Raw genomic sequence first — 23,381 nt, forward strand, 5'->3', positions numbered from 1 at the left:
TGGGGCGCTCTTTCTGGATATAATAACGTATTTATCGGCGTATAACACGCACCGGCGTATAACACGCACCCCAATTTAGGAGGGAATTTTAAGGAAAAAAAAACTTTTAGGAGGGAAGTTGAAGGGAAAAAAAACTTACATTTAAATGCCCATCATTGCAGCCTTGTCAGTGCAGCCTTGTCAGTGCAGCCTTCCCCAGTGCAGCCTTCCCCAGTGCAGCCTTCCCCAGTGCAGCCTTCCCCAGTGCAGCCTTCCCCAGTGCAGACTTCCCCAGTGCAGACTTCCCCAGTGCAGACTTCCCCAGTGCAGACTTCCCCAGTGCAGACTTCCCCAGTGCAGCCTTCCCCAGTGCAGCCTTCCCTAGTGCAGCCTTCCCCAGTGATCCCAGCCATTCTGGGCTTCAAAATCGCCAACCGCGATTTGAAAATGGCGCCGAAATACACAGTGCCGGTCCTCGGCTCTTTCTGGCGGCTCTCGTTCACTTTCGGCTCCACTCGTAGTCCCGAGCGGAGCTATCCGAACCTAGCCGAGTGGAGTGGAGCCGAAAATGAACGAGAGCCGCCGGAAAGAGCCGAGGACCGGCTCTGTGTATTTCGGCGCCGGCGGCGCCATTTTCAAATCGCGGTCGGCGATTTTGCAAATGTGACAGGTCGGGATCGCAGGGGATCGGCGTATAACACGCACCTGCGATTTCCCCCTGGTTTTAAGGGGAAAAAAGTGCGTGTTATACGCCGATAAATACGGTACCTTCAGAGTAATACCTATTTTAATGCCCATTTTACCGCTTGCACCCCATCATGTTTAATTGTATACAGTGAATTTACATCAGTGGTCGCTAATCTCACATTAGACCCAACTTCCATCCCTTAGCAACTTTATAACCTCCTGTCCCTCTTGGCAGTTCAGTGACTAAAATAAAAAAATTGATCTCATACCAACCAACAATAATTCTGGCTCCCACAGACTGGCTACAGTATGTGCTCATGTGGTACACAGCTTAGTCCTGTCAATTTTAAGAAGGTGCGCCTAACGACAACTCATTATGTGTATAAAAGATACCTGTCCACAGAATCTTTCTCTTCCATTTAAAACTCACCATCATGGCCAAGACAATATAGTGGTCAAAGGACATCGGGGACAAGATTGTAGACCTGCACAAGGCTGGAATGGGCTACAAGACAATCAGAAATAAGCTTGCTGAAAAGGAGACAACTGTTGGAGCAATTATTCGGAAATAGAAGAAATGCAAAATAACCATCAATCGACCTCGGTCTAGAGCTTCATGCAAGATTTCACCTCGTGGGGTAAGGATGATCATGAGAAAAGTGAGGGATCAGCCCAGAACTACACAGGATGATCTTGTGAATGATCTCAAGGCAGTTGGGACCACAGTCACCAAACAAACCATTGGTAACACAATGCGCCGCTATGGATTGAAATCCTGCAGCGAGCTCAATATCCCCCCTCCTCAAGCAGGCACATGTACAGGCCTGTCTGAAGTTTGCCAATGAAAATCTAAATGTTTCAGAAAAGGATTGGGAGAAGGTGCTGTGGTCAGATGAGACCAAAATTAAGCTCTTTGGCATTTAACGCGATTCGCCGTTTTTGGAGGAAGAAAAATGCTATGAACCTAAGAACACCATCCCTACAGTCAAGCACAGAGGTGGAAACATTATGCTTTAGGGCTTTTTCCTTGCTACAGGGTACAGGTCGACTTTGCGGCAATGAGTGGCCTATGGATGGGGCCATGTATTGTAAAATCTTGGATGTAAACCTTCTTCCCTCAGCCAGAACACTGAAGATGGGTCGTGGATAGGTCTTCCAGCATGGCAGTGACCCAAAACATACTGCCAAGGCAACAAAGGAGTGGCTCAAGAAGAACATTAGTCATGGAGTGGCCTAGCCAGTCTCCAGACTTTAACTACTTCAGTACCGGGCCATAGTCAAATGACGTCCGCAGATAGGATCTCCCATCCTGGGTGGATGTCATATGACGTCCTTGGCTTTTCGCTGTCCCTGCGGGCCCACAGGTGCCTGCAGCGTGGCGATTGGGGATTAGGCGTGTCCCTCGGACACTGCCCATCCCAGATCCGTGTAAAGAGCCAATAAAAATTGTCTCTTTACCACGTGACCGGCTGTGTCCAATCACAGACGGTCACATGTACTGTGCACGGCGATAGTGGGGCGCGCGCAGAGGGGCAATCGGGGATGAGGCTTGTCACCCTGCCACAGCCCAACCCCAATCACAGTAAAGAGCCAATGAAATTGGCTCTTTACCACGTGACCGGGTGTGTCCAATCACAGCCGGTCACAGAATGTCAACAAACCGCAGTAACGAGATGTTTCCGTGTTCTCCTCCTCACACACCGATCGTGTGTGAGGAGATTGCGGTAACAGTGTACACCAATCACACTGATTGCCCCCCCCTATTAAAGAGGACCTGTCACCACCCATCAAAGTACCTGTCAGTCCATATGAGTTCCCGAGTACCTTTCAGTCCATCTGAGTACCCAAGTATCTGAGTACCTGTCACAGTCCATCGGAGCACCTGTCTCCAGCCCATCAGAGTACCCGAGTCCGTGTCTCCAGCCCATCAGAGTACCATGAGTACCTATCTGCAGCCCATGCCTCAGAGAATATACATTGGGGTGTTTGCTTTCCAAAATGGGGTCATTTTGTGGTAATTCCATTGTTCTGGTGCTCAAGGACCTTCAAAAGTGTGATCGGTAGGAATGAAATGAGATGTGTAATTTACACTCCTAGCAAAGTGTGTAAGTGCCCTGTATTGAAGTGGTTAATCATATAGAAAATGTATGTAGGGAGCTGAAACTTCGAGTTGCCAAGAGATAAACCCAAAGGATTTAGAGAAGATCTGTAAATAAGAGTGGACCAAAATTCCTCCAGAGATATGTGTAAACCTGGTAACCAACTAAAAGAAACGTCTTACCTCTGTGCTTGCCAACGAGGGTTTCTCCACCAAGTACTAAGTCATGTTTTGCTTGGGGATCAAATACTTATTTTACTCACTGCACTGCAACTCAATGTTTAAAGTTTTTTTGTGTCGTGTCTATTCTCTGTCTATCATTCAAAATACACCTATGATAAAAATTACAGATGTGCCGTGGTCCTGCCCCGGGAAGGGCCCAGTCAATTTGCGGCACCTCGATCCAGGTGGCGTGATACTGGACTGCCTTGGGACTGGAGCACTGGGCCAGTGCTAATCCCAATCATTCCCATGGGGGTTTCCAGTTTATTGCTATTGCAACTACTTTGCAATTTCAGCTTGTTGGTCCGTCTTCACCATTTCAATTTTTGCGGGAGCTGGGGCCCAGAACTTAGCTGTGCCTTACCACTCACCGCACTAGGCACACTCTGCCCTGGTGGCAGTAGCTTCTCTCTGTGGAGCCTACATCCTTGACCAGATCTCTTCTTACCCTTTACCTTCACTTTTCCTTACTCTTCATCTTTTTCCACCTCCCCTTTTTTTCTCTTTTCTCCCCCCTCGCCACCCCCCCCCCCCCCCCCCCACACACACACACACACACACACACACCCCGGGAGTCGAAGCGGTTGACATAGTTTGCCAGCATGCCTGTCAAGATCTTTTCTTGGAACATTAAGGGGTTTAACTCCCCAGAGAAGCTCACCAGTTGTCTTTCCGAGCTATGGAGGCAAAGGGCGCACATTGCATTTCTCCAAGAGACTCACTTTACGGCGGACAAGATACCCAAGCTAACGAACAAATACTTCCCGATGGCCTATCACAGTCCGTCCTCATCCTCTGTCTAAAGGGATGAGAATACTCATCTCTAAGTCCCTCCACTGTCCATTTCTTGACGAGTACCGTGACCAAGAGGGTAGATTCCTGCTTCTAAAGGGGAAAATTTATTCTCAGACCTTCACTCTTGCGAACAAATACCTTCCGAACTCCAACCCACTTCCCACCACATGAGGCTTTTTTGTCTACCCTCGACTCCTTCCTCAAGGGAACCCTTGTCTTAGGTGGAGATTTCAACTTGACTTTGGACCCTCATAAAGATTCCTCCTCGAACTTGTCTTCCCCTCCACGGGGAACCCAACTTCACCTCAAAGATCTTTTGCACTCCCATCAGCTAGTCAATATCTGGATAATAGTCCATCCACAAGAGCGGGATCACACCTTTTACTCTGCCGTCCATGGGTCCTACTCCAGAACTGACCTTTTTCTCCCAAAGCACTCAGCAATTCCCCTGGTCAACAAGACAGATATAGGCCACATTGCACTCTCCGGCCATGCTCCAATCCTCCTGGAATTGGCAATTTCGCAAGCGTCCCCCAGGACCTCTACGTGGCGACTTAACGAGGCGCTCCTAAAAGACCCCGAAATTGCCGCAGACATCCTTAGGGAACTTAAGTCCTACTTCTCTATCAACGTTGGCTCTGTGGACAATCCAGCCTCGGTGTGTTCAGCGCATAAGTGCTTTATCAGAGGCATTCTAATCAAACAAAGCCGCGTTAAAGCCCTGTCTGACCTCTTGGCACGACTTCAAACTTTGGAACGTCAGCACAAGACTCGACCAGCAGAACTGGTCCGTCTTCGGGAGGCTATTCGGGATCATTCCATGTATGAAGCGAAACATGTACTACTGAAAGCCCGTCATTTATTCTGCGAATTCGGTGACAAATGTGGCCGTCTATTGGCCAATGCTTTACGTGCCAAGCGTTCTCAGACGTACATTCCTACTCTTCTCTCGTCATCGGGCTCCAAAGTTCATTCGTCCCCAGAACTAGCGGAGACTTTCCGCGCCTTCTACTCCAAATTATATAATTTGGACCCACTTTCCACCTCCCGGTTGATGTCCCAAAACGCTCTAGATATCCGCAATTATCTTCAAGAAACCGACCTTCCCACACTGACGACGGAGGAGCGATAAGAACTGTCTAAGCCTATTACTACGCAGGAATTCGCATCCGCCATAGCTGACACCCAGTCCGGTAAGGCTCCCGGACCTGACGGATTCACCCTCCCTTACTACAAAATGTATAAGGACTCTCTGGCGCCTTCCTTTCTTGCAGCCTTTAATGCTGTGATTGAAGGACACAGCCTCCCTACAGACATGCTGCGCACCTCTATATCTGTGGTCCCTAAGCCGGGTAAGGACCCACTACTATGTGCCAGTTACAGGCCAATTTCGCTTCTGAACTGTGATGTCAAACTATTCACTAAAATCCTTGCCTCTAGGATGAATGCCTTATTACCACTCTTAATTGTAACAGAACAAGTCGGTTTTATCCAGACTAGGGAGGCCAGAGACAACACCATTTGGACAGTAAACATTATAGAAAAAGCAAAACAATCCCGTGTACCCCTGCTGCTCCTATCCACAGATGCTGAGAAGGCCTTTGACAGGGTGGACTGTTCTTTTCTCCAGGAGACACTTAAATTCGTAGGAATGCCAGATCCTATCCTGTCATGGATATCGGCCATCTATGATAATCCCACAGCGACAGTACGGGTAAATGGCTATGACTCCAGCCCTCTTTCCCCATCTCGAATGGCACCAGAGAAGGCTGCCCCCTGTCCCCAATGCTATTCGTCCTTTCCCTGGAACCTTTTTTTACACCATATCAGAGGTAATCAGGCAAATCTCAACACAAAGTTGCAGCCTATGCTGATGACCTTTTATTCTACATTTATGAGCCCCTTACCTCCTTACCCTCCCTGTTACAGGAGCTGTAGCGTTACGGCACCCTATCTAATTTTAAGGTTAATCTACAAAAATCAGAGGCCCTGAATATTTCCTTGTCAGACTCTACCATCTCTAACCTACGCCCCTTCTTCCCGTTCATATGGGCTGCCCGCTCAGTTCAATATCTGGGAACAAAAATTCCCCCAAATTTGCACAACGTTTTTACCCTCAACTACCAGCCCCTCTTATCTACGCTCATTGCTGATCTTAAAAAGTGGGACTCTCTGGTCCTCTCCTGGTTCGGCCGTTGTAATGTACTTAAAATGAATGCAATGCCCAGACTTCTGTATTTACTGCAGGCATTGCCCATCAAGATACCTCAGACGTTCTTTCACGCTGTGCGCTCAATATTTATCAGATTCATCTGGCGCGTAAACACCCACATCTCTGCAGAACATTACTACTATGACCAAGGGCGGTCTCTGGTTTCCGAATCCTGCTCTATACTATACTGTGGCACATATGACCAGGGTGGTGGACTGGTGTCCGCACAGCGACTTGAAACTCTGGGTGTCACTGGAACAGGAGGCTGCCCAGGCCCCACACACGGGTCTGCCTTGGGCAGGGAAAACTTCTGCCACCCAGTTGACTAGTCACCCACTGATTGGACCAACACTTATGGAACTGAAAAGGTTTTTCCGTTTATCCTCGCTAAGAAACTTTCCATCCCCAATGACGCCACTTGTTGGTCGCCCAGATTTTATACCCGGCCTCACTGACCCATCCTTTCTCTTGCAAGCCCCACAGGGACTCATGAGAGCCACTTTGTTATTATGTTCCTTTTGTTGGCTAACTACGGAGAACTTGCTCAGTGCTCAGGCCCCTCTCTCATTAGATTGCTGGAGAATTAATCAACTATCTAACTTCCTCGTTTCTCTGCCCAAACCAACCCATTTTGTCAGAAAGCTCCACACTTTTGAGGAACTATACCTGGGTGAGGAACTGATCCCAGAGGTCCTTATCAACCTCCTATAAATACTTGCTAGACCTTCACGCCACTGAGAACCCTCCATTATTGGCAAAATGGGAGAGGGACTTGCAGGTCACCTTCACAGAACCCCCCGAAAAGAACGCATACTTCTTCTTCTTTTTTTTTTTTTTTTTTTTTTGCACAGAAATCTTCTCTATGTAGCAAATACCAGGAGACCACATATAAAATAGTTATGCGCTGTTATAGAACTCCTTCCGTACTGGCTAAGATATTCCCTCTACAAACTGATCATTGATGTCGCTGCGGCCTACACTCAGGCACCCTCTTACATATTTTCTGGGATTGCCCTGTGCTCCAAACTTTTTGGCAGCCGGTGCTCAAGCTCATACAGAAACTCAGACATCTCCCTACATGATAACCCAGCTGCAGTCCTCCTTAACCCTACCCCCTTATTAAGGAAACGTTATCATAAATCCCTTCTCAAACATCTCCTTAATGCTGCACTGGCCAGCATCCCACCTCTTTGGAAGCAACAGTCTGCGCCAATGGTGGCCCAATGGATCGCAAGAGTGAAGGACATTGAGCAAATGGAAGATCTGACCTCTGCTTTTCGGAATAAGTCAGAGGAACATAAATCCAGATGGTTCTACTGGGATCTCTTTCGCTTCTCTGACGAGTTCCACCAATACATGTTAGGATTCACCGTTTAGGATCCCCACCGCCTGTTCAGTGCTATCAATCATGGCTCCCTGGGGGGAGTGGCTCCCTTCACTCACATGCATTTGTTTTGTATAGTTGGTGTGCTTGATGCGCTCGTCACAGTCTATATGCAATGCAAAGTTGTCTTATTGTTTGTATCTGTATCACATCTTTAAATAAAGAATTAAAAAAAAATTAGGTGTGTATGTATGTGTATATGTGTGTGTGTATATATAATATTTACACACACTGCTCAGCATAAATGAGTACACTCTTTTTGAAAAGTAAAATTTGAATCAATATCTTAATGAACACAAGAACAATTTCCAAATTTTTTACAAAACTGAGTCTTTATAGAGCATTTATTTAGCTCATTACATGAAAGTAAAGTTACAAATATAACTTGGATTAAAAAATCTTCAGTTTTACTCAAATTATTTGATGTAAAAATGAATAAACCCCACAAAAAACTATTACATCTAGTATTTTGTATGACCTCCATGATTTGTAAGGACAGCACCAAGTCTTCTAGACATGGAATGAAAAGGTTGGCGACGTCTATTTTTTTTCCGTTCTTCAAGAACGACTTCTTTTAGATGCTGGATGCAGAGTGATGCTCAACTTGCCTCTTCTGAACCCGATCGAACACCAATGGGGAATTCTGATCAGGAGACCTACTTGGCCACTGAATCACTTTCACCCTGTTGTTCTTCAGAAATGCAACAATGGCCTTAGATGTGGGTTTTGGATCATTGTCCTATTGGAAAATTGCATGACAACCAAGGACACAGAGTGATGGTAGCATCTTCTCTTTCAATATAGCAGTGCATCTGTGAATTCATGATACCATCAATGAAATGCAGCTCCCCGACACCAGTAGCACTCATGCAGCCCCACAGAAGGACATCATGTTTAACTGTAGGCACCATGCATTTTTCTTTGTAGTCCTCACCTTTGCGACACCATACAGTTTAAGCCATCCGTTCCAAAAACATTTATCTTGGTCTTATCACTCCAGAGTACAGAGTCATAGTAGTCTTCTTTTCCAGCATGGGCCCTGGCAAATTCTAGGCAGTCTTCTTTTGTGTATTGGCTTTAGGAGAGGCTTCCTTTGTGGACAACACCCATGCATGCCATTCATCTGTGGTGTATGCCATATTGTGTCACGGGAAACAATCACCCGAGTTTGGCCTTCTACTACTTTAGGTAACTGCAGTGAACTTGCAGGGCGATTTACTTCAGACCTTCTCGTCTGAAGATGCCTCTGAGGTGTTAACTTCTGAGGACAGCCCGGACATCTCTGTGAGATGGTTGCAGTTCAATTTTATTACATTTGTGTATCACTTTTACTACAGTATTCTGACTGATAAGTAAGGGCCCTTTCACACGGGCTTTCCGATCAGGTCCGCCTGTCAGTTTTTCACCGGTGACATGACCGCCGACACCTGCTGCTATCTGATCCGATCCTGTCCGTAAAATCCAGGCGGATGGTGACCCTATTTTCCATCCGTCCAATCGGATGGGATTGGATAAAAATGAACAGGTGGTCTGAGCAAGCAGTGTCCACCAAGCGGACAAGCTCATGTGAAAGGGCCCTAAAGCTTTGCTGATCTTCTTGAAGGCTTCACCTTCCTTGTGTAAAGAAATGGTTTTCTTTCTCAGGCCTTGTCATATTTCTCTTCCATGTGATGCCATTGCTGACAGCATGAAATGGGAGGGGTTTATTTTGTTAAGTAACACCCTTTTCTAATCAACTGTCTGCTGAAAAACTGTTAAATGAGTAATTAGACTCACCTGTAGTTGAATTGTTAATTAGGATTTTGTTGTCTAAAAAATAGAACTTTTATAACAGCTTACCTGTAAAATCCTTTTCTTTTGAGGTACATCACGGGACACAGAGCCTCAGTAATTACTGATAGGTTATAGGGTATCAGGTGATTGGACACTGGTCACACCCTATATAACCCCCTATATAACCCCTCCCCTTCCTGGGGATACCTCAGTTTTGTAGCAAAGCAATATGTGTATTAGAAGAGGGGCGGGACCTCTGTGTCCCGTGATGTACCTCCAAAAGAAAAGGATTTTACAGGTAAGCTGTCATAAAAATTCTATTTTCTTTCTTGTACATCACGGGACACAGAGCCTCAATAATTACTGATGGGATGTCTCAAAGCAATGCTATTTGAGGGGAGGGGACCACACAAAGTAGGGTGTAATCAGACCTGAGGACCTCGTACCGCTGCCTGCAGCACACTACGCCCAAAGGCGATATCCTCATGCCTTCCCACATCCACCTGATAAAATCTGGAGAATGTATGGACTGAAGACCAGGTTGCGGCTTTGCAGATTTGAGCCATAGAGGCCCGGTGATGCACCGCCCAAGAAGCACTAATAGCCCTTGTGGAGTGTGCCTTGATTTGAAAAGGTAGAATTTCCTGTTTCAAACCGTAAGCTTAAATAATCATTTGTCAAATCCATCTTGAAATGGTAGACCTTGGTGCTGCCTGTCCTCTATTGGGACCTTCTGGCAGTACGAACAAAACATCAGTTTTGCGAATTTGAGCAGTTGCTTCCAGATAGGCCTTGACTGCTCTTACTACATCCAAAGAATGTAGTGACCTTTCTTCCGTAGAACAGGGATCTGGAAAAAAGGAAGGTAGAACAATATCTTGGTTTAGATGAAAATCTGAAACCACTTTCGATAGAAAGCTAGGATGAGGGCGCAATACCACTCTATCATTGTGTATGATTAAATAAGGCTCTTTACAGAAAAGAGCTGTTAATTCTGATACTCTTCTAGTAGAAGAAATGGCTACCAGAAAAAATTAACTTTCTTGTCAAGAAGACCAAGGAAATTTGACGTATTGGTTCAAAAGGCTGTTTCTGTAAAACTGACAGAACCAAATTCAAGTCCCAGGGGTTTAGGGGCCCCCTAACTGGAGGATTAAGACGCGTTACCCCCTGTATAAAGCTTCGGACTAAAGAATGCGAAGCAAGCGGCCGTTGAAATAATACTGACAAGGCCGAGACCTGGCCCTTGATGGTACTCAAGGCCAGCTTCATTTCTAATCCCATTTGTAGAAAGTCAAGAATTCTACTTATGACATATTTTCTGGGATGCCAAGCCCTGGATACATACCAGGAGATCTAAGCTTTCCAGACTCTTATGATAAATCATTCTGGAAGCTGGCTTTCTTGCATTGATTAAGGTACAAATCACAGGACCTGAAAGCCCACGACTCTTCAGAACGTGGGTTTCAATAGCCAGACCCTCAAATTTAGCGTTTGTAAGGCAGGATGGAACACTGGACCTTGGGATAGCAGGTCTAGACGTGAGGGTAGGGTCCACGAGGGACCTACTGCCATCTTTACTATTTCTGCATACCAAGCTCTTCTGGGCCATGCTGGGCCACCAGAAGTACCGACTTCCTTTCCTGCCTGATTCTGCGAAGAAGTCGTGGCAGTAGCAGAATAGGAGGAAATGTATAAATCAGGGAGAATTGATGCCATGGAGTCACCAACGCATCTGTCCCGCATGCAAGAGGATCCCTTGTTCTTGACACAAAGTTATCAATCTTGTTGTTGAACCTGGATGCAAAGAGGTCTACATCCGGGACCCCCCATCTTTGGCATATGGCCAAGAAGACGTCGGGGTGAAGAGACCATTCCCCTGGGAATAATTGCCGGCGACTCAAGTAGTCCGGCTGCCAGTTCTCTACTCCCGGAATGAAGATTGCCGATAAGCACGGCACATGCTTCTGCCCAGATTAAGATCTTGTTTACTTCTCCTTGGGCTGCATGACTCCTGGTGCCTCCCTGGTGATTGATATAAGGCACTGCTGTGGCATTGTTGGACTGGATCCTGACAGGGCAACCCTGTAACCTGAGTGTCCAGGCCTTTAGGGCTAGATACGCCGCACGGATCTCTAGAATGTTGATGGGTAAGGTCCTCTCTGTCTTGGACCATCTCCCTTGGACAGTCGACTGTTCCAGAACTGCTCCCCAACCGGAAAGACTGGCATTTGTTGTTACCACTGTCCAGGCAACTGGAAAAAGGGTTTTCCCTTTTGCAGATTTTCGGGTATCAACCACCAACTGAGGCTCTCTGACGCACTGTAGGAGACAGACGCATCGGGAAATCAGACAGGATACTGTTTTGCAGCAGTCTCGAATGAAACTGAGCATAGGGAACTGCTTCGAATGAAGCCACCATCTTCCACAGTAGCCTCATACAAAGGCGAATAGGAGGATCTTTCTTTGCCCTGACTACCTGAATCAGTTCTTTTATGGTACTGATCTTTGCCTGGGATAAAATACCCTCTTCTGGGCTGTATCTATGACCAGACCGAAATACTCTAGTCTTCTTACTGGTTTCAAAGAAGACTTTTCTGAGTTGAGGAGCCAACCTAGGTATTCCAGGTAGTTGACTGTAGTGACCAAGTTTTGGTCCAAGCGGGCTACCGAGCGGTCTATCAAGAGCAGGTCGTCTAGGTATGCTATTACTATACCTTGGGCCCTTAATCTGGCCAGCGGAGGGGCCAAGATTTTTGTAAACACCCGAGGTGCAGTAGCTAGCCCGAAAGGCAGAGCTATAAACTGAAAGTGGCGTTTTTCTACTTTGAAACGCAGGTATTTTTGATGAGCAGGGAGAATAGGTACATGCAGGTATGCGTCCTCGATGTCTATTGATGCCATAAATTCTCCTTCTTGTAGGATGGAGACTACCGATCGGATCGATTTCATGCGAAAGGATCGTATCTTTAGGAACCGGTTTAGATCCTTGAGATCTAAAATGGTTCTGACATCTCCATTTGGTTTTAGAACCGTGAAAAGGTTTGAATAAAACCCCAATCCCTGCTCTTGCGTGGGAACAACCACGATAACTTTTTGCGACAATAGTCGCTCCAATGCTAGAAGAGAGACTTCTTTTTCTCTGGGTCTCTGGGAACATTTGATCTGAGGAAACGAGGAGAGGGGAATTCTCGGAACTCTAGTTTGCAACCTAGAGTTAATGTGGACATCACTCATCTGTCCTGGAAATCCTCCTACCAGAGCCTTGAGAACTGTAGCAGTCTCCCCCCCCCACCCGAGCGAGCGGGGGCACTCCTTCATAAAGAGGCTTTAGCATCTTGTCTAGTAGGCTTCCTCCCACAGGACTTCTTTTGTCCCTGGGTCAACTCTGAGATTTATTTATTGAGCCTGATGGAGGAGGCCGTCGCGACTGCCTGGAGGCTGATGCTCCTGGCACTGGGGGACAGAGCCTGTTTAAAAGAGGGACGTATACCAAATCCTCTCTGAACAGCCTTGCACCATGAAGGGGAAACCCAGCCAGAAGCTTCTTACATGGTGGTTCGGCTGAAATTTTCAACCATAAGATTCTACGCATATGTACCAACCCAAGCGCAAGGCGAAAGGTTTGGATAATAGAATCTCTGATTGCGTCAACAGCAAACACAAAGCCGCTGGTTGGTTAGCAAACCCCCGGGCTTGCTGTTCAGGTAAAACTTTGAGGACCTGTTTAACATGGTCTCTCAAGTATTGACAGACTGATTGCTGCCACTGCAGGTTGAGCTATTAGGACCTTCTGCCACTGAACCTGCCAAGAAGAAAACACTCTTCAACAAGAATTCGAATTACCGTATTTATCGGCGTATAACACGCATCGGCGTATAACACGCACCCCAATTTAGGAGGGAATTTTAAGGAAGAAAAAACTTTTAGAAGGGAAGTTGAAGGAAAAAAAACTTACATTTAAATGCCCATCATTGCAGCCTTCTCAGTGCAGCCATGTCAGTGCAGCCTTCCCCAGTGCAGCCTGGTCAGTGCAGCCTTCCCCAGTGCAGCCTGGTCAGTGCAGCCTCGCATCCCGTGATCCCGGACCCCTGCCATCCTGTCTTTCAAAATCGCCGACCGCGATTTGAAAATGGCGCCGCCGGCGCCGAAATACACAGAGCCGGTTCTCGCCGGCTCTCGTTTACTTTCAGCTCCACTAGTAGTCCCGAGCGGAGCTATCCGAACCTGGCCGAGTACACTCGGCTAGGTTCGGGCGGCGCTCGTGTGAAGACGAAAGTGGCCGAGAAGAGCCGAGGACCGGCACTGTGTATTTCGGCGCCATTTTCAAATCGCGGTCGGCGATTTTGAAAATCTGGCAGCTCCGGATCGCAGGGGATCGGCGTATAACACGCACCCGCGATTTTCCCCTGATTTTATGGGGAAAAAAGTGCGTTATACGCCGATAAATACGGTACTTATCAGTTGGATCCCTAGGTATCTGAGCGTTGTTGACAAGACAAGCCAGACTTGTATACGGAGGAATGGCGGGGTCAACTGCCGGTATACCCCCCATCTTAGTAAATTTTTCCTCCATAGGATAAAGTGTAGCAAACTTTTTTAGGCGGAAAAAAATGTTTATCTGGGTGATTCCACTCAGAATAAATAAGCTTTTTCAGTAACCATAAACAGAAAAGCATGTGTAGTTTGAGGTGGCTTCAGTGAACCCAAACCAAAGGAGGGTTTCTTTAACTGACTCAGATACGGGTAACCTGAATGTGGAGCGGACCAATCCAGCAAAAATTTGCACTAACACCTTCTCATCCTGAGAAGCTGAAGAGGGCCCTTCTCCACTTGATTCCTCAGAAGAGGAGTCATAAATCTCACCCCGATCCTCTGAGAGGGATTCCTCTCCTTTTTCCCCAGAGTTCCTCTGTTTGAGGGTCCTGGGTGGCAGAGGGGGACCTAGTGCGTTTTCTTTCACAGAGTGAAGAGCGATTGAGGCCACCAGTCTTTTCTCTAATCCATTAATGGTTGAGGAAAGAACCTCTTGTGTAATGTATACAGGTGCTGAAGTGCCAAAAGCAGCTGCAGCCCCTGACCCCGACAGCTCACCCTGGCCAGCTTCCCCCGGTCCTTCAGGGGGAAAGGTGCTACAGAAGGGGGGTCCTCAGAGCCTGAGGGAGTCCCTTAGAGCCCCTATTTTTCGGGGTATATGTACCTCTTTTGCCCCTAGTGCAAAACACAAAAAGCAGAGGCACTACCAGAATGCACTGACTGCTGAGCAATGTAGTTCAACAACTGCCGCTGCTACCAAGTCTCAGTCTGGTGCTCAAGTAAATGTTTGCCTGGGAATGCCTGTGTCTCCCACCTCACATGTGCCCGTCTGCTCTGTGTCCCTCCATAGGCCGTGTGCATCTGAAAAGAGTGCACCTTATAGCCTGTATGCAGCCTGCAATGTGAGCGTTTCACCACGCCAACGTTGCGTTAACGCTCCACCCCCCCTCGTCCTTTTAAAAAGACTGTTTCCCACGCGAGTCAAGGCTCTAGATCAGGGGTCCTCAAACTACGGCCCGCGGGCCGAATCCGGCCCTCCAGCGTTTTTGATCCGGCCCGCGGACTGCCCCTTTAAAATTGCAGCACTCCCCCTGCCCTCTGCTCCCTCCATCACACAGGATGGGAAACATGACAGGCCGGACAAAGGACCTTTTGTGCTAAGAAGCAGGTGATTGGTTACTAGGCATCAGAGCGGTCCCAGGAACCAATCACCTGCCCCTCACTTCCAAAGTCCCGCCCTCCGTCCGGACCTACCATGCCTCGTGTCCTGCGTGATACAGGTAAGTGTTGAGTGCTGTGATATTATAGGGGGCGGCAGTGTAATATTGGTATGGGGGGATCCTGTGACATGGGGGGAGTCTGTGACATGGGGGGAGTCTGTGACATGGGGGGAGTCTGTGACATGGGGGGAGTCTGTGACATGGGGGGAGTCTGTGACATGGGAGGATCCTGTGACATGGGGGGAGTCTGTGACATGGGGGGATCCTGTGACATGGGGGGAGTCTGTGACATGGGGGGATCCTGTGACATGGGGGGGGATCCTGTGACATGGGGGATCCTGTGACATGGGGGGAGTCTGTGACATGGGGAGTCTGTTATGGGGGATCTGTGATGGGGGAGTCTGTTATGGGGGGATCTGTGATGGCGGGATCTGTGATGGGGGAGTCTGTTATGGGGGGATCTGTGATGGCAGAGTCTGTTATGGGAGATCTGTGATATGGGGGGATCTGTGATATGGGATCTGTTATGGGGGGATCTGTGACATGGGGGGAGTCTGTGACATGGGGGGATCCTGTGACATGGGGGGATCCTGTGACATGGGGGGATCCTGTGACATGGGGGGAGTCTGTGACATGGAGGGGATCCTGTGACATGGGGGGATCCTGTGACATGGGGGGATCCTGTGACATGGGGGGAGTCTGTGACATGGGGGGATCCTGTGACATGGGGGGATCCTGTGACATGGGGGGGAGTCTGTGACATGGGGGGGAGTCTGTGACATGGGGGGGAGTCTGTGACATGGGGGCATCCTGTGACATGGGGGGATCCTGTGACATGGGGGGATCCTGTGACAAGGGGGGATCCTGTGACATGGGGGGATCCTGTGACATGGGGGGATCCTGTGACATGGGGGGAGTCTGTGACATGGGGGGAGTCTGTGACATGGGGGGATCCTGTGACATGGGGGGGATCTGTGATATGGGGGATCTGTGATATGGGGGGATCTGTGATATGGGGGGGGGTATGTGATGGGGGATCTGTGATATGGGGGATCTGTGATATGGGGGATCTGTGATATGGGGGGATCTGTGATATGGGGGGATCTGTGATATGGGGGGGGTCTGTGATATGGGGGGGGTCTGTGATATGGGGGAGTCTGTTATGGGGGAGATCTGTGATATGGGAGATCTGTGATATGGGGGAGATCTGTGATATGGGGGAGTCTGTGATATGGGGGGGTCTGTGATATGGGGAGTCTGTGATATGGGGAGTCTGTGATAGGGGGAGTCTGTGATAGGGGGAGTCTGTTATAGGGGGATCTGTGATGGCAGAGTCTGTGATGGCAGAGTCTGTGATGGGAGATCTGTGATATGGGGGGATCTGTGATATGGGGGTATCTGTGATGGGGGAGTCTGTTATGGGGGAGTCTGTTATGTGTGATCTGTGATATGGGGGGATCTGTGATGGGGGAGTCTGTTATGGGGGGATCTGTGATGGCAGAGTCTGTTATGGGAGATCTGTGATATGGGGGGATCTGTGATATGGGGAAGTCTGTGATGGGGAGATCTGTGATATGGGGGGATCTGTGATGGGGAGATCTGTGATATGGGGGGATCTGTGATGGGGAGTCTGTTATGGGGGGATCTGTGATGGCAGAGTCTGTTATGGGGGATCTGTGATATGGGGGGATCTGTCATGGGGGGGCTTTGTTATGGGGTGAGTCTGTGATGGGGAGGAGGGGGGTCTGTGATTGGGAGTGGTTCTGTAATGAGGGGAGTCTGTGAAATACTGATAAGTTTATATTGATTACAATTGTTCTTTATTTTAAATATTGTACTGTTTTTTCCTGTTTTTTGTTTTTTTTGCACTACAAATAAGATGTGTGCATAGGAATTAGTTCATATTTTTTTTAAACTATAGTGCGGCCCCCCAACAGTCTGAGGGACCGTGAACTGGCCCCCTGTCTAAAGTTTGAGAATCCCTGCTCTAGATCCTCGGATAGCATGGAGGGGGGGGCTGGGGGGGGCCAGGGCGGAGGAGAGAGGAGAGAGGAGGGCCGGTGGATAGGAAGCCGCTGTAATGGAGGCGGCGTGCGGTGTGGCACGGACACTGGCGAAAAAATTGAGGTATTCCCAGGAAGGGGAGGGGTTATATAGGGGGTTGAACTTCCTGCCTAGGGTGTGACCAGTGTCCACTCATCTAATGATACCCTATAACCCATCAGTAATTACTGAGGCTCTGTGTCCCGTGATGTACGAGAAAGAAATTTGCTTTAATCCTAAGACATTAATTGGGGTGTATTCATTTTTGCAGCATGGTCTTGAATGAATTTGTTAGGAAAAAATAATTTTTTGTGTGTGCAAATTAACAAATCTTGGTTGTAATCAATGGCCCACATTTGTGGGAGTACTTTGTACAGGTACTCCTCACTTAACGACCAGGTTCCGTTCCAACGACTAGGTCATTGAACGAATTGGTTGTTAAAACGAGGAGTCACAAGTTATCAGCATTCCTGACTACTGTACTGTATTGTGATAAAAAGGTCTAATCACGCAACTTCTGCTCAATAACGTTGTTTTAAATTGCATAAGTACAGAACACAAACAAATTCTGTACTGTACAATACAATTTAGAGTGTCGTCGGAGTGGGGAGAGCTGGTCCTAAGTCCGAGTGGTCATTAAACAGGTAAGTCGTTAAAACAAGGAATAGCTGTAGTATAGTGTCCAATAGAAAATGTTGATTCTGAAAGGAAAGGCTTTCTGACAAATCTGTTGGGGCATACTCATTTACAGTGGGGACGGAAAGTATTAAGACCCTCTTAAAATTTTCACTCTTTGTTATATTGCAGCCATTTGCTAAAATCATTTAAGTTCATTTTTTTCCTCATTAATGTACACACAGCACCCCATATTGACAGAAAAACAGAATTGGTAACATTTTTGCAGATTTATTAAAAAAAAAAAAAAAAAAAACTGAAATATCACATGGTCCTAAGTATTCAGACCCTTTGCTCAGTATTTAGTAGAAGCACCCTTTTGATCTAATACAGCCATGAGTCTTTTTGGGAAAGATGCAACAAGTTTTTCACACCTGGATTTGGGGATCCTCTGCCATTCCTCCTTACAGATCCTCTCCAGTTCTGTCAGGTTGGATAGTAAATGTTGGTGGACAGCCATTTTTAGGTCTCTCCAGAGATGCTCAATTGGGTTTAAGTCAGGGCTCTGGCTGAGCCATTCAAGAATAGTCACGGAGTTGTTGTGAAGCCACTCCGTTATTTTAGCTGTGTGCTTAGGGTCATTGTCTTGTTGGAAGGTAAACCTTCTGCCCAGTCTGAGGTCCTGAGCACTCTGCAGAAGGTTTTTGTCCAGGATTTCCCTGTACTTGGCTGCATTCATCTTTCCCTCGATTGCAACCAGTCGTCCTGTCCCTGCAGTTGAAAAACACCCCCACAGCATGATGCTGCCACCACCATGCTTCACTGTTGGGACTGTATTGGACAGGTGATGAGCAGTGCCTGGTTTTCTCCACACATACCGCTTAGATTTAAGGCCAGAAAGTTCTATCTTGGTCTCATCAGACCAGAGAATCTTATTTCTCACCATCTTGGAGTCCTTCAGGTATTTTTTTTTTTAGCAAACTCCATGTGGGCTTTCATGTGTCTTGCACTGAGGAGAGGCTTCCGTCGGGCAACTCTGCCATAAAGCCCCGACTGGTGGAGGGCTGCAGTGATGGTTGACTTTCTACAACTTTCTCCCATCTCTCGACTGCATCTCTGGAGCTCAGCCACAGTGATCTTTGGGTTCTTCTTCACCTCTCTCACCAAGGCTCTTCTCCCCCGATAGCTCAGTTTGGCCGGACGGCCAGATCTAGGAAGGGTGGGTTCTGGTCGTCCCAAACGTCTTCTATTTCAGGATTATGGAGGCCACTGTGCTCTTAGGAACCTTAAGTGCAGCAGAATGTTTTTTGTAACCTTGGCCAGATATGCGCCTTCTCACAATTCTGTCTCTGAGCTCTTCAGGCAGTTCCTTTTGACCTTATGATTCTCATTTGCTCTGACATGCACTGTGAGCTGTAAGGTCTTATATAGACAGGTGTGTGGCTTTCCTAATCAAGTCCAATCAGTACAATCAAACACAGCTGGACTCGAAGGTGTAGAACCATCTCAAGGATGATCAGAAGAAATGGACAGCACCTGAGTTAAATATATGAGTGTCACAGCAATGGGTCTGAATACTTAGGACCATGTGATATTTCAGTTTTTCTTTTTTAATAAATCTGCACAAATGTCAACAATTCTGTGTTTTTCTGTCAATATGGGGTGCTGTGTGTACATTGAGGAAAAAAATGAACTTAAATGATTTTAGCCAATGGCTGCAATATAACAAAGAGTGAAAAATTTAAGGGGGTCTGAATACTTTCCGTCCCCACTGTATGCTGAACACTGTTTATATTCTACATTGGTTTTTATAAAATATTTATGAAGTATGGTTTTTACTGTTCCTTGTATTCCCTCTCTAATTTTCCTAACTTCTGATTTTGATGGTAGATACAGTTATTTACAGATTAGTTTTCGTCCATCTTTGAGATATGCATATGTTCAGTGCGCATTGGAAAAAAGTAAATTGGTGTCATCACTTCTAATAGAACACTGTCCCATTCACATGAGCAAATGACCTACTGTGTTCATTTATCTATAACTGTAATTATACCAGCTTCTGATCACTTTAACTTGAATCTAATCATATAATAATAATAATAATAAAAATAATTTGGCTTTAATTTGGCTTTTGTTTCCTCCTATTACATGAATGTATTGCCATATATGTTTTTTTTTTTTGGGGGGGGGGGGTTGTTTCATCTTGTTATTGAATGTAGCATTTTAAATGTGCTCATTTGTAGTGAGCTATCATGTTGTTTGTGATATAAGTATGTAACTATATTTGGTTAAATCAGTTGTCTAAAATAGAGATTGCTAAATAGACAATAACCTTTATAGGTTAATAGGAATACAAAGATAGTTGTAAACCCCAAATAAGTTGTATTCAGGAGACTTTCTATTATCAGTTATTTCCTGCTTTGTAGGCTCCTTGGACACTGGGAAGAATCTGCCCACGACCTGGCCATGGCTTGTAAATTGGACTATGATGAAGAAGCAAGTGAAATGTTGAAAGAAGTGCAACCACGTGTAGGTTGATTTAGATGCTGATACCTGGAAATCAGATATTCAGTTGAATGTGTGACATATACATCTTAATGGTATGGATTTTTCAGGCTCAGAAAATTGCAGAGCATCGGAGAAAATATGAACGCAAACAGAAGGAAAGGCTGGTCAATGAAAGGAAAGAACATCTTAGGAAAGCTAAAGAGGAAAATGAAAGAGCACAGAGGGTAAGTTGGAATACAAACAAGTGTCAAGATCAAGCATCAGTGGACCAGTTAGTGCAGTCAGATAAGGATGACCGAGGCTTATGATATTTGTGTTTATTTACCAGGATGATAATGATTATCAAGAACAAAAATTACAATGTTTAAATTGTTCATTATGTAAATACATTGGAGAGAGCATTCCCTTGAGCAATAAATATTAAAAGTTAAAACGCCTTTTTTTAATACCTGATATAAAAAATAAAAAAAAAAACAATAACCTTTTAGAAAAGGGCATCTAAAAATGTAAACCTAAAGGAACACTCATCACCTAAAGCATACCGCTGCCAAAATACAGTACTGTGTATTTTCAAGCGTACAGGTGTGTTTTTTTTGTTTGTTTTACTTGATCTAAATGCAGCTCATTGTTTTAAATGTGCTTGTACACACAGGCATGTAAACATGCGTAGAGTATAAATGAGTTAAAAATCTCAGTTGCTGGTCCTTTTTTTTTGCACACTCACAAAAAAAATGAAAAGGTTAGAGTTTTTTACTCTGGTATGCTTGTTTGTGAAATATGTGTACTTGGCCACTACCCATGTGATCGCTGTGACCACTCACAGCAGATCACTTGATAATTGTACACAATTTAATGGATGGCTCCCATTCATGCCATTCTTTGTGCATTCTTTATGCACTATTGTAATTATCTCTGTGATCACAGCTAATCACAATAGTGCACACCGGATCTCATTCAGAAAAAATCCTTGCTTATAACCGTGATCATCGCTGTTCTAAACAATCAGTTTGTAAAGAAAAAAAAAAATCCTGATCACCTCCCCAGAGTACTACGGTGTTACTGTGGCATTGCACTGTATTGCTCTGGTCACAGTATGAAAAGAAAATCTTAAAAAAAAGAGTAGAAATGTTTTTTGTGTTGTCCTTTTTATATACTGTCACCAGTCAGTGTCCCTGATCATCGCCACACCAGTTATCTGATGACTGTGTGCTGCACTGGTGACAATATGCAAAAATAAAAAAAATAAACAATTTTAACATGCCTTCATTATCCAAAAAAAAATACAACTTCAAAAAACTCACAATGCCTATTGCTAAATGCCTTGGACTATCTACTTTCCAAAAAGGGGTAACTTGGGGGATATTTGTACTGTCCTGGCATTTTTGGATCTCAAGAAATGACATAGGCAGTTAGTACATCAGGATGAATACATTTTCAGAGATCTATACCATACTTCTGAGGGACTGAGGCATCTCTAAATTGCTTGTTCAGTGATGCTTGGTACTGAAAAAAACACCTTTTGAAACTTTTGGGGATATCCTTTTCCACTCTCACTTACAAGGTTATATTCCCTGTTGCCATCAAATCTGCGAGGCAAGTGTTTGAACTTGCAGCTTTATTCTGTTAAAAAAATCCTTTGCTTTCTCGGACATCACGGGACACAGAGCCACAGTAATAACTGATGGGTTATGTAGGTACCACTAGGTATTGGACACTGGTCAAAACCTAATCAGGAAGTTCAACCCTCTATATAATCCCTCCCCTTCCAGGGATACCTCAGTTTTTACGCCAGTGTCTTAGGTGTTGGACGTGTAAAGATGTCCTGTGCTGAAGCTCCAAAGGGAATATCCTGATATCCTATACTGGGGCAAGCCAGGCGCACCGGATCCATTCAAAGTGTCTTTTCATGGCCAAATTGGATGGTACCCGGGCCTCGTGTCCGAAGAAACAAGGTTTTACCTGTAACGCTTCTCTTTTTAGAGAGCTGGACCCCGCAGATCAGAAAAGGGTCGTTAACACCTTATTTCTGGCTGGGTGCTTTACAGGGCCAGAACTGTGGATCCCCCTATCCGTAGGGGGCCCCAGTCTCTGAAGGTTTTTTCAAACGGAGCCCACCGTGAGAGGTGAAGATTGGGTCTATATATACAGAATCCTTCGGCTGGATAAGGTAAGAGGAGATTCCACAGAATTTTAATTCTAGTAGGTTTTCTCCTTTAAGGTAAATGCATGCTATGCCTATTGTGACCACCGGGGGCTGCCAAGAGCACATACCGTTTCATGCTGATTTCTGTCCCAGCGTTCAATGCTGCACAGAGCTCCTCCGACCGGCTCCAGGTAGGATGGGATGGGGGGTTTTCTCCTCTGGGATATTCCCCCCAGGCTAAGGGGAGGCCGCGGGAAGGCTGTAAGGCGGTTACACCGCACTGTCACCGCCGCCAGGCCGCCATTGCATCATGCAGGCTCCATCTCTGCCAGCCTCTCTCCTTCCTCCTCCATCCCCAGCCTTCCTCCATGCTTGTTCCGGAAGCGGCTAGCGCGGGAAGCACTCCTTTTTTTCAAAAACGAAGGGGGGGGGGGGGCATCAGCACAGACGCCCACATTGCCTGAAACAGAGCTATTTAAAGCACACTCTGAGCCTTTGGAGGGACACAGAGCTGACAGTCGCATGTTAGGTGGGACACAGGCATTCCCCTAGGCTGCATTTACTAAGGTAACACCAGACTGGGCATTTGGTAGCAAGGCTTTTGCCAGACTGCATCGCTCAGCAGTCAGTGTTCATTTTGGATACCTCCACCTTGTTGCTTTTCACTATGGGTAGAAGAGGTTCAAATACCCCCAGAACCAGAGACACTAGGGGATCTCGGTCGGGTTCTGAGAACCCCCTGTCTGCAACATCCTCCCCCCCATCCCCCCCCCCACCCCAAGAGGTTTTTTCGTCAACTATTAATGGTTTAGAGGAAAGATTAATAGCCGTGATCACATCTTCACTCAGTGGAAGAAAACGCACTAGGCCTTCCTCTGCTCCCCAAGACCCTCAGGAAGAGGAGCTCTGGAATAAAGTAGAGGAATCCCTTTCAGAGGATCAGGATGGGACAGATGATTCCTCTTCAGAGGAATCAGGTGGAGAGGGACCCTCTTCGACTTCCCAAGAAGGAGAAAGTCTTAGTACAGATCCTTACTGGATTGGTCCGCTCCAGCTCCACATTTAAGTTGCCCGTATCTGAACCAGTTAGGGAACCTTCTTCTTCTTCTTTGGGGTGTCTGAAACCTTCTCAAACAGCACATGCTTTTCCTGTTCATAATTTGCTT

General features: G+C 46.4%; 1 protein-coding gene across 2 annotated transcripts in view; it reads left to right on the forward strand.

The window, feature by feature from the left end:
• The window catches only part of ST13 (ST13 Hsp70 interacting protein), a 288,022-nt gene that overhangs the window by 148,037 nt on the left and 116,604 nt on the right, over window positions 1–23,381 (forward strand). For both annotated transcript variants that reach the window (XM_073592758.1, XM_073592759.1), the window contains exons 8-9: window positions 19,991–20,093; window positions 20,180–20,296. In XM_073592758.1, coding sequence (XP_073448859.1) covers window positions 19,991–20,093; window positions 20,180–20,296 — 220 coding nt within the window. The remainder of the gene's footprint in view (window positions 1–19,990; window positions 20,094–20,179; window positions 20,297–23,381) is intronic.

This window comes from Aquarana catesbeiana, linkage group LG07 (assembly GCF_042186555.1).
Source record: "Aquarana catesbeiana isolate 2022-GZ linkage group LG07, ASM4218655v1, whole genome shotgun sequence".
Taxonomy (NCBI): Eukaryota; Metazoa; Chordata; class Amphibia; order Anura; family Ranidae; genus Aquarana; species Aquarana catesbeiana.